The sequence below is a fragment of the Anthonomus grandis genome, chromosome 5 (genome assembly GCF_022605725.1).
Source record: "Anthonomus grandis grandis chromosome 5, icAntGran1.3, whole genome shotgun sequence".
NCBI lineage: Eukaryota > Metazoa > Arthropoda > Insecta > Coleoptera > Curculionidae > Anthonomus > Anthonomus grandis.
Window position 1 is genome coordinate 37176444 of NC_065550.1, and position 12660 is coordinate 37189103.

The following is a 12660-nucleotide window of genomic DNA, read 5'->3' on the forward strand; positions in this document are numbered from 1 at the left end:
GTTAAGGTTGAGGACCTATAAAGGGCAAGCAATTTGCTTGATGGTACCTACCTATGTTAGAAATTTTATATTGACATATTTGTTACACGTTCATATATTTTTTGCTCGTGAAGAATTGACCGATTTTCGGACCCTGAGTCACATAAAAGAAAGAAAGAAAGAAAGAAAATGTGCTATATTACGTAAGACAACAAAATCTTGTGTACAAGCATCCTAAAAACTAAAAAATTCCAAATTCACTTTAAATTTCAATTTCAAACAAACATAACATCCAAAACACTTTACCATAAAATTTACACACATTACCAAAATTAATCATAACAAAACAGATTGAGAAAAAAAAAGCATCTTTTTGATAAATTGCATTAAAAAATAAGTAAAGCTGTCAATAAAACAGAATTTAGAAGAAGTAAATTAAATTATTTAACAGGAAACAAAACTAAAACACTAAAATGATGTCAGAGCACAGGTTAAAAGGTATCATTAAAAAAATCGTCAAGGCTATAATATGCCCTGGATAATAAAAGTGATTTTAATTCCTTTTTGAATCTCTTAACTTCTAAAATTTGTCTGATACATAGAGGAACATGGTTGTAAATTTTTTTCTGAGGTATATAAGCGAGTTCTTCGTGAGGGAGGATGTAGGGATTGGTAAGGGAAAATCGTTAACCTGGCGAGTCATATGACCAGTGTTAGAGGGAGGTTTAGGACATTTATGAAACGCTAATACCTTTTGTTCTATGGTAATTTTTTTTTCTGGTTTCCACTGTTTTATGCAAGAAGGTTGAGGCTACGTGACTGCGAAAACAATCGGTGCAGCCGTTTTTGGAAAACTGACCAGGCCGATTTTTCTGAAACTCATTGACGTTAAAGCAGCTCCTAAAGGAGGCTTTTTAAGATAAACCTTTTAGAAGTCGGATTTTTTTGTGAATGAATTTTGAACTTTTTGCGCGGTACCTCGCGGACTTAAACGGTTGTGGGGCCTAAACGGTAACGTTCCTGACAATGCGGACAAAACAGCCCTTTTCTACGTGAATGCAGATTTCTTTTATGTTAAAACAATTTTTTTCAAAAAGTAACTCCTTCCGAGATAAACGAGTTCAAACTTAATTTTTTTTTTCGAAAAAAAATCGAGAAATAAATTTTTTTCTACTTCTAAAAAATTTTTAAATTTTTTTTTGTTTACGCCGTTTGAAAGTCTGATCCTTTAGGATTAAATAGAGGTATTACTCAAGGCATTAGGTATTATACAGGGTGAGCTGTGTTAATAAATATGAAGCCCATTTTGGGCCTTTTTTTAACCGATTTTTTCTATTTTTCTTAATAACTCTTTATTGGCGGCCCCTAGAGTTTTCAAACTTTCAGCGTTTTAAGAACTTTTTAAAACCTATTTTTCGACATAGTCTACAACCTTCTACGTTGAGCAGTTTTTGCTCTACACTTTTTTTTAACTTTGAGGCTTAATACTAGCATACCTATGACACCTGCGAAAACCATTTTTTTTCTGAAACAACCGCACACTATCTGGCTATAATCCCCTAAAAACCGTTTTTCTTCAAATGTTACCGTTTTTCCGCAACGCGCTGTTATTTAAGAAAAACCCCAAAAAATAAGCCGTTCCAATCAACCAGTCATACCGTCGACACCACCGGAGCCAACGCAAGGTACAATATAGTAAGCGGTCCAGCACCCAATGTATAGGGGCAAGGTCTGTGTCAACAAGCTTATGGTCGCGTCTCCATGACAACGAAAAAAGACCCTTTTTATAATCGAAATTTAACTACTAAAATCAATTGGAATCGGTCCAGAATTGATGTTAATCTGTTCCTAAGGCTTTATACTATTTTTCCATGTACAAACCATAAGGTAAAAACCTTTTTTTATACCGTAAAACATCGTCTGAAAATGGTCGATTTTGACGTTTACACGCGATATTAATGCCGACTTTTACGGTTTTGACAACATGGCATCAACGTGGATGAATCGACTCGGACTTACTTCTTAATTTCATTGATAAAATGCTTAAAATAGCTCAGAACTTCCTGAAATTGGTATGGAATTATTCAAGAGACTCTGGAGAATCTGAATATAGGCATATCTTTTACCAAATCGTCTTCTTTTAGCCGTGATAATTTAACAAAGTTTTGAAGTTTTAAAATTTACCATGTACTATTATAATATTCATGCGACACAGTGTCTATACAAGGCATTTTGCTAGACAAAAAATTACAATATAGTGGGTCCTAATGATAAAAAAAAAATCCAATCGGGTTGATTAAATATTTGGAAAACCGCATCACTCTAAGGTTAAAAATAACGGAGATACTCCGCAAAAGTATCTAAAATGGGACACCCTGTACACATATAAAGCAGTATCTTTGGGAAAATGCATGATTTCCTCGACTTACCTTAGTGGTTTTATCCGGTTTAGGGTTCTTCTCCTTATTCTTCTCAAAATCGGCAGTTTCTTGGTCCAGACTGTCCTCTACTGAAGATTGCAGCATAACATGCGCACTAAGTTCCGTATCATTCTTCGATTCTAAACCATTAAAGTCATTAAAGTACTAAAAACACCTTCAACGTCACCGAGACCCTCACCTGGTAAATCAAACTCCTCATCTTTAGTACCCCCTTCTAGCTCCTCACCATAAGCTTCACCCTGGGCGGTATTCTCAATATGCCCGCCCAAATCCAAAGTCAAAATATCCTCCGTGGGTTTCTCAGACGTCAAACTGACCATGTCCGAGTTGCTCATGGGTGGCATGGGCTTATAAGCCGGTACATTAGGGTTCAAAGGTCTTTTAGTGGGTCTTCTTCTGTTCCAGGGCGGAATGGTTACTGGCCTATAAAACCTATTACGAAAAAAATCATCACTAAGCCCCACCATAAGTTTTCCTGACTTACCCTGGCCTCTTACTCTCCGATATGGGGATGGTACCCCCGTAAGGCCTCTTGGGTGACATGTTGGCCGGCGGTAAGTCAAACGGGTAAGGGGTGGGCGGGCGAGTGGTCATCGGAGGAGACATGTTTGCTAAAAAAAGAAAAAAAATTTAATAACAACTGATGCACTCACTTGCACTTACTTACTCATGGGCGGGGGTGGTAAGGGGGGTGCGGGCACGTCAAAGTCCGGAGGTAACGCCGGGACGTCAGTGATCCTCGGAGGTCCCCTATTGTTAATCCTGGTGGATAGGGGTCGTAACGGTCTGCCCATTACCGGCGCGGTATTCGCTTGCACGTTAACGTTACCGTTAAGGAGTTTTACGATGCCGGTGATGATGTCCTGGATGTCCGGATTGGCCTGTGAGTAATGATATGATAATAGTGATAACGGGAGAGGGAAGGGGATCTTACTTGTCGCGGTTTTCCTGGATTAGGTAACGATGGAGTAGCAAAAGCCGTCGTCGTGGCAGTAGGGGCGATTTCCAGGGGCTCTCTCAGGGATCTGCCCTGAAGAGCCCCCTGGCCTTCCCCCGAATACTGGTGCTGGATGCTGGTGGAGTGGAGGCCTCCGAAGTATAGGTCTTTATCCTTCAAATGAAATGAATGGGTTAACGATAGTTGAGAATATTCTACTGAATATTGTGCTTTTTGTTTCATTGGAATATTCCCAGTAGTTCTCAAGATTTCTGCCTTTAAAGTGAGTGATCTCTTTAAAAATTAAATATTGTCACTACTGATCAAGAAGGCTGATAGTTCAGAAATTACTTATTGGACTGATATGGTGTTAAAAGAAGTTTTTGAAAGAATATTCTTTTGAATAATATGCATTTTGTTTCATTGGAATATTACCAGTAGTTTTCAAGATTTTTGGCTTTAAAGTGAGTGATCTATTAAAAAATCAAATTTTTGTCACTGTGATTAAGAAGTCCGATAGTTCAGAAATTACCGATTGGACTGACTCGGTGTTAAAATAACTTTTTGAAAGAATATTCTTTTGAATAATATGCTTTTTATTTCATTAGAATATTCCCAGTAGTTCTCAAGATGTTTGGCTTTAAAGTGAATGATCTCTTCAAAAATGAAAGTTTGTCACTGCTGATTAAGAAGTATGATAGTTCAGAAATTACTGAATGGATTAATTTGGTGCTAAATAAACTTTTTTAGAAAATATTCTTCAGAATATTGTGTTTTTTATTTCATTGGAATATTCCCAGTAGTTCTCAAAATTTTTGGCTTTAAAGTGAATGATCTCTTAAAAAATCAAATTTTGTCACTGCTGATTAATAAGTCCGATAGTTCAGAAATTACTGATTGGATTGATTTGGTGTTAAAACAATTTTTTTAGAGAATATTCTTTTGAATAATATGCTTTTTGTTTCATTGGAATATTCCCAAGAGTTCTTAAGATTTCTGCCTTTAAAGTGAGCGATCTCTTTAAAAATCAAATCTTGTCACTGCTGATTAAGAAGTCCGATAGTTCAGAAATTACTGATTGGACTGATTTGGGGCTAGAAGAACTTTTTTAGAGAATATTCTTTTGAATAATATACTTTTTGTTTCATTGGAATATTCCCAAGAGTTCTTAAGATTTCTGCCTTTAAAGTGAGCGATCTCTTTAAAAATCAAATCTTGTCACTGCTGATTAAGAAGTCCGATAGTTCAGAAATTACTGATTGGACTGATTTGGGGCTAGAAGAACTTTTTTAGAGAATATTCTTTTGAATAATATACTTTTTGTTTCATTGGAATATTCCCAAGAGTTCTTAAGATTTCTGCCTTTAAAGTGAGCGATCTCTTTAAAAATCAAATCTTGTCACTGCTGATTAAGAAGGCCGATAGTTCAGAAATTACTGATTGGATTGATTTGGTGTTAAAACAACTTTTTTAGAGAATATTCTTTTAAATATTATGCTTTTTGTTTCATTGGAATATTCCTATTGGTTCTCAAGATTTTGGACTTTGAAGTGGATTATCACTTTGACACTGATCAAAAGTGTCAGGTGCTTAAAAAAAAAAAAACAAAAAAATGTCTGGAAAAATTGAAAAATATCCTCAAATGCCTGGAAAAGCAAAATGAATAAATTCAACTGATTTCTGAGTGCCTGGACAAAAAAACAAAATTGTCTCCAATTGCCTGGAAAAAAGAAGGAATGACCTACAAAAAGTGACTTCAGAAAAAAATGGCTCAAAAAACTAAGAAAAAACTGCCTGAATAAAAAAAGAAGAGAATGGCCTCAAGTGCCTGGAAGAAATGAAACAATTGATTTAAGTCAAAAAAAAAATGAAAATCGCTTAAAGTGCCCGGAATTGTGGTTAATTTTCTGAAAATCAAAGAAGGAATAGCTTGAAAAAAAGGCACTCTAAATGCCTGAATAAAACTAAAAATTGGGTTGAATTAAAACAAAAATTATTCAAAATGCTAGAAAAGTATAATGCCTGGAATTTTTTTTTTCGAATTCCTGAAAAATGAAAGAGGAAAGCACTTTCCAAGTGCCTATAAAAAATAAATCAAGTGCCTGAAAAAAAAATTAAATAATAGATCCAACTTAAATAATATTTAAGATATTCAGGATGTTTTTTTTTTATTTAAGTTTAACCCCCGTTATCTCGTAAACGAAACATGTTAATTTGTCTAATAATTAGTCAAAAAATTGCCTGCCAAATATATTGTACCAACGTAATTTTTAACCTGTTTGAAAAATTCTTATTAAAATATTAACTATAACCTATAAAACAAATTTTTTGTAATGTACTTTTAATAAACTCAAAGTCCCAAATTATCAAATACACAAACACCCATACCGTATTCATCTTACTATAATATTAATTACACTCAAACAAATCAAAGAATCCCGTCTGTAAAATACTTATTAACAAAAATTAATGACATCACGCGACATTCCCGGCATCACTGAGAAACGATCAAACCTTAAACGTACCTTCGGTACAATTTGAAATAATTTAAAATAATTCCGATGAATTGGCGAAGGCGCCGGGCACATTTCAAATATTTCGGATATTTCAAATTGGCTCGGACCCCCGTTTAAGGAATCGCCGAGAATTATTTACTCTGTTATACTGAATAGCGTTGACGACGCGTGGTTTTATATTAGTGTACTTTAGGATTATGCACCATAATAGTTTCAAAGTAGTTATGCCAATGAAATTTATGTATTAATAATATAAGGCGTTGCTATATGCTGCTATATGTGTTTTTATACAAAATATTAATATATCAAATTTAAATAAATAAATTGTGTTATTAGATTGGATATTAACGATGAAAACACCTGTTATTCAGGCCTATTATTTTGTAAAATAATGATTTTTGAAAACAGTTTCTTACTGGTAAGTTGTGTAGGGTGGGTGGGGGGCTAAGGGTAAGGTTAAGGAAAAAGGTTTTTTTTTTTTTTGAAGAAAATAATTGACTGAGAAAAAAATGCTTTTTAAGAAAATTAGAGGTGATAAAAAAATCTGTACTTTTCGTATCTATACTTTTTTCGAATACCTTTAAAATTTTCGACTAAAATGTAAAACAAACTCATAGCAAACGTCATTATATACGATTTTGTGTAAAAAACTGTGAAAATTTCGGCATTTTAAAAAACTCGATCACTACACCTCAAATATTTGATGAAATTCTTCTGAACAATCGCTGTTTGTCGTCCATATTATCCAATCTAATAACACTGTTTTTATACTAAATATTTATATATCAAACTTAAATAAACAGTGTTATTAAATTAAATATTGAATATATATTTTTTGCAAAAACATTGTTTTACGTAAACACAACGCTTACCCTCCCACCCACCCCAAACATTTGCACAGTAATAAATTCTTGAAAAATCACCGTTTTTCGTTCATAATATCCAATCTAATAGCACCGTTTTTGTATTAAATATTTATTAATATACATTTAAACAAGTATATCTAATTTAAATAACAAACTGTTTTTTTAGTTTAGATATTAACGATGAAACCAGCTGTTATCCATGCGTATTATTTTGGAAAACAATGATTTTTGAAAACAATTTCTTACTAGTAAGTTGTGTGGGGTGGGTGGGGGGCTAAGGGTAGGATTAATGAAAACCGTTTTTTTTTTTGCAGAAAATAATTGCCTAAAAGAAAAATGCTTTTTAAGAAAATTATAGGTGACAATATACGTATATAATATACGATTCTGTTTACAAATCGGAGAAAATTTAGGCATTTAAAAAAATTGACAAGGGATTTATACATATCTAGTCTTTAAACTCGATTACTACTCAATATTTAATGAAATTTTTCTGAAAAATCACCGTTTTTCTTCTATATTATCTAATCTAATAGAGCCGTTTTTATACTAAATATTTACATATAAAATTATTTTCAATTTCGTGTTTGTGACCCAATATCTTCAATATTGCGGAGGGTTGTTGGGTGGGGTCAGAAATAAAACAGAAACCTGTTTACCTAAATGTCGACGTTTCGACTTATATTAAGTTATCCTCAGGACACTGAAATGGATTCAAGTAATTACAGAGATAAAACAAAGTAATTTCAAGTACATAAAAAACACTATTAAAATAAATGTTCTTTAAGTTACAAAAATTAAAACAACAAAAACCACGACACAGTTAAAATTACATGCAGGTACAATCCGTTAAAAAAATTGTTTATAAAAAAAAACAGTATAAAATTATTTTTTTTTATATACATTTCACCTCTTACCTAAGTCTAGGTTTCTTAGGTTATAATTAAAACACATTTTTAATAAGAGCGTAGAATTATTTTTAACATGGGTTAAATTGTAGGTGTTATTGTGGGCAAACTAGAATCAACAATAAGCCAAGAAACAAATGTTTTTATTCTTCCGAGCCTTTATTTATTTAATTTTTATGATTCAATGTTATGTGGATAAGTTAAGGATTAGTAGATAAGGAAGATGTATGTATCTATACGTTCAAAACCAGAAACTTAATTTGTTAATACACTGTGTGATCTAAATTTGGGACATACACTCTTTAACAAAAATAAATTTTATGTTTTAGTTTTATCTTTTTGGTAGTAAATTAATTAAATTATAGTAACTTGCATTTAGATCATCGGTGTCTTGTTTATTATTAATGCTTTCTTTATGCTTTTTTATATTAACCATTTCTAGTAAAATTCTTTTTTTATAATTTGATTCTCTGCCAATGATCCGAGTGCTGTTAACATCAAATTGGTGTTGTTGATTGAAGGAGTGTTCTGCTAGAGCAGTCTTCCCAGATGCTGCGTAGTTCGTTGGTTTTGCGCTTCTTTCGTGTTCGCTAATTCTGGTTTTTAAGACATACAGACCTTCACAATCAGAACAGGGTATTTTATAAACCACGCCACTTTGCAACTCATTTGGTGTTTTATCTTTGAGTTTTGAGAAGTATTTGTTGATGGTATTTTCATTTTTGAACGCTATTCTGACTTCATCATCAGAAACAACTCCTGATAGCCTTTCAGACAAACCTTTGACATAAGGAATTTTTGCAAATTTACGGTTTTGGTTTTCTTTGACTTTAATAGTGTCGTGGTTTTTGTTTTTTGTTGTTTTAATTTTTGTAACTTAAAGAACATTTATTTTAATAGTGTTTTTTTATGTACATGAAATTACTTTGTTTTATCTCTGTAATTACTTGAATCAATTTCAGTGTCCTGAGGATGACTTAATATAAGTCGAAACGTCGACATTTAGGTAAACAGGTTTCTGTTTTATTTCTGACCCCACCCAACAACCCTCCGCAATATAAAATTATATCAAATTTAAATGAACAGTGTTATTAAATATTGCATAAATTCTCCAAAACGGTTCAAACAAGGTAAATGTATTTTAAGGATGTCATTTTAAGAGGTCCCTAATAATGTTCATCACCTAAAATTTTTATTAAATTCTACCAGGTAGTTTAAAAGTAATTTATGAAAAACCAATTTCCAGCAGCATCCTTTAGGAGGCTGTATCTTCGTAAAGAAGGCCTGTAGGATTTTTTTTTATACGAATGTTCGCTATTATTTTTCGATGTTCTACCTGGATCCGAAAGATTTCCCACATGAACCGGGACACCCTGTATGCTACTATGTAGGACATGATATATTTTTCATACACTAATAGTGTAATAATAGAATATTATGCACAAAGAAATTTAGAAAAAAAAAGGAAATGCATTAACGTGTATGAAACAATAATTATATCAAATAAGATACACAAATTTAAAAAAAAAGTCAAGAATACGAATTTGCTCAAATAAAACAAGGATTAAAAAAAAAAATTATTTCAGAAAAATGCACTTTTTTGTATGAAATAATATTTACGTTAATTATTATTGAATTTTTAATCGTCCAATATCCCCATCCGTGTTTTTAATATCAGTTTTGTCAGAGTTTACAGTAATAATTGTTAACGTTTAGGGTCAGAAACTGCCATCGGTATATTTTTTTTGTCATGGACTACACTAGTTTCACATTTTTTTCTATAAAAAGTAACGTGAACATTTTTATAAACTAATTCCGTAAGTTGACTAATTATATTATTTAAAGATTTACAAATATTTATTTAGTTACGTAAATCTTTAGCCCTAATAACGCAATTAAAATCACCCAGTATTATATAAGAAGTCCTTTACAATTTATGTGTTTCACATTCTCACATTCTTCTGTTCGAGAAAAACTTAATATAAACTATCGCCTAACATACCTTAATCTTTCTCCAAGCCTCCTGATTGTTTCCTTTACTATACCTTCATTGTTTAAATTAATACGTTCCAAAGCTTTAATATAGTTCAAGAAAAACAATTTTTATCCACATATGTAATATTTATTAAACATTTTTAAAATCTATTATTAAATATTTTTTCGAATTCTTCGAGTGCAGTTTATCCTTTGAAATCCGAACAAATACTGAGAAATAAACATAACATTTCAGGAGCATATAAAACATCAATTAAAAATTTTAGGAAACTAAAAGTAATTCATACTATGAGTATCACCATATAGAGGTCGAAACATAGATGATTCGTTTATTTTAAGGGAAAAATTGAAATAAACCAAGTTAGGCCTGTAATTTAGTTAAATTTTAAAGCAGAACCTTTTTTCCTAACTCAATAATCAAATGATAAATATGTATACACAAATTCTTTTTTAATTAATTCATTCAGGGTTTTTTTCCAAAAATGTACAGAAAGGAAAAAATTATTTTTTTGGGGGTTTTTATTTCTAAAAATTGATAAATGACCAATAATCTATTAACCAAATGACGTGTAAATGGCTGAAAGCTTTTATTGCCTGAAAACAATAAACTTGGTTTTAAGTGTGCAAAAAAAACAAATTTGGATAATTTCAGAGAAAAGAGCAATAAAAGACTTCAAGTGAATTAACAAATCTCCTCAGTTACCTAAGAAAAGACACGAAATAACCTTTAAAAAATTCTTGTAAAAAAAAGGAAAAAAGCATGCGCAAAATTTGATACTAACAAAGCGATACTTACAGTCCTTGACGGTTGAATAAAATGCCCAATCCTCCCAGACAACTCCACGTCATTACTATCCAAAGACTCCTCCACATTCTTAAAAATCAACAAATTATCGTCCCCAGTGGTCCTCGTTAGTACCGGCTCAGCTGATCTTTCCACCCTATTACTGATATAAACGGGAGTTTCATCGATCGACACCTCGTCCTTTTCCTCCTCGTTGATGATCCTGGAAACTCCTTCCAAAAAAGTGGCGGTGGTCTTAAGGGAATTTTCTCCCCCAACAGGATCGCCTGGTTCTTCTGCCGCAGAGTTGGGTGAAATGAAGGAGTTCGGGTAGACATTCGCGTGTGCTAAACAAAGAGAAAAAACAACGTTAAAAAAATCCGATTGTTAATTTTCTCTGAAGGAATACCGTTAGTCCGTTAGTTGGTCATAAGGTGTGCCCATACCTAATCAGTCCCATCTAGATACGAGACATGCCATTCAAGAGTGTAGACGAGAATTTATTTATTTTTATTTTAACATGGTCATTCTTATGCTGAGTGTATAATATGGTTTTTTTAGGGTATGACTTAATTAAGTGAATCTAGTAAATATTGCGGAATAATATGCAAAAATTATGCTTTTAGGCCACTTTCAGAGGTAATGTCAAGCAACATTTGTATGAATCTAAAATTGAGGAATGTTTTGGGAAAAACTAGTATGGTATGCATTTATTAGCATATTTTTGATGCGCAACATTTGTTAAAAGACATATTTGGGAATATGCAGGACATTACTTTTAAAACTATTGCACTATTGAAAAAATGGATGATGAAGTGAAAATAAATATTAATCGTCGTTTCGCCGTTTCTAAATATAAGAATGTTTTAGCAACTTTTGATGCGCAATTAAATTATGCAGGATGCAACCGATTATATCTGTTGAACGATTTTTTTATAATAATCCTAGGAAAAAAATTGATTAACAAGTGCAACGTCTTAAAAATGCCTGACTTAAAGTGCCTGGAATTTTGCAGAAAAGCCTCAAAAAATTCATTGAAAGATAGTTCAAAATTGGTTCAACTAGTTCTCAAATAAGGTAAAAATTCAAAAGTTACTTAAACTTCCTGGAAGATATTAACGAAGTCCTTAAGTACCTGGAAAAAAATGCATTCATTCATTTATCTGGAAAAGCAAACATTTTTTTAAATGCCAAAAAAACAAATATCTATGAAATGCATTCCCACTTTCTTGTAATTTTCAAATTGAGATCAAGATATATAAATGAGAATTCGATTTTTCCATTTATTTCCTATATCATGGCTCCGTTTCCTTAATAGTATTTGGATCGTCTGCAAATAGTGTTTTTCTCCCATAATGTGTCTAATTACACCCAAAAAACATCATTTAATTCCCACTTTCTCATAATTTTCAAATTGAGATCAGGATATATAAATGAGAATTCTATTTTTTTGACAAGAAAAATAGCATAAATGCAAGGATATGAACAGATATGAACACATGAATCTAGGTTTGTCTTATTGCTATAATCATGGAGATAATATAGACAATTTAAATTTCGAATACTTTTATTAAGAAACACAAGAAAAGCCAAGAAACACTAAGACAAAGCAAAAGTAGGGATATGAAGCGATGTTGAAGGCACGGGTCCAGGATTTTCGTAAAAGTATACATTCCAATGAAAACATCTCCTAGAGAGAACTTTGAAATAAAAATACTTGCAAGGACCACTCAACTATAAAAAATTACTTACTGCAAATATTGCGCAACATTCGTAAAGGTACATGCAGCAAAAATAAAAATAGGCACTGGAACCTATTGCTAGCAATCTTATACTAACTAGATGTCACACTATATGCCATATCAATGTACTAACAATGATGCTAAAAAAAGAATTATTATGTCGTAAGTAATAATTTTGTAAAAATGTTGCACCTTGGTATCTATGAGGGCGATCGAAATGGGATAATGTTCATCATTAGTAGGAGTTAAAATTGATTAAAAAAAAAATATATTTTTCCATGCAATTCAGAAACCGTTAAGTAATGTGTAGTGTTAATTCATTTTATATGAATTTCTTCATCAATACTTCCTAGAAAAAAAATCTAGTTTTTTAATGAAAGCAATTTTCTTGTCCTTGTTTAGGTTTATAACTACTATTTTTTTTTGCAAAATCTTGTACGAATTTTGAAAAACGCTGAAATAGGTGTCGAATCAAATCCTCCAGAGAAAATG

The 12660-nt window shown here is 32.0% G+C and overlaps 1 protein-coding gene across 1 annotated transcript in view; it reads right to left on the reverse strand.

The window, feature by feature from the left end:
* The window catches only part of LOC126736402 (uncharacterized), a 70310-nt gene that overhangs the window by 34020 nt on the left and 23630 nt on the right, over positions 1-12660 (reverse strand). Inside the window, exons 2-7 of the mRNA XM_050440731.1 lie at positions 10439-10773; positions 3355-3531; positions 3088-3301; positions 2905-3031; positions 2599-2852; positions 2409-2539 (exon numbers count right to left, since the gene is read on the reverse strand). Of these exons, the coding sequence (XP_050296688.1) occupies positions 2409-2539; positions 2599-2852; positions 2905-3031; positions 3088-3301; positions 3355-3531; positions 10439-10773 (1238 nt within the window). The remainder of the gene's footprint in view (positions 1-2408; positions 2540-2598; positions 2853-2904; positions 3032-3087; positions 3302-3354; positions 3532-10438; positions 10774-12660) is intronic.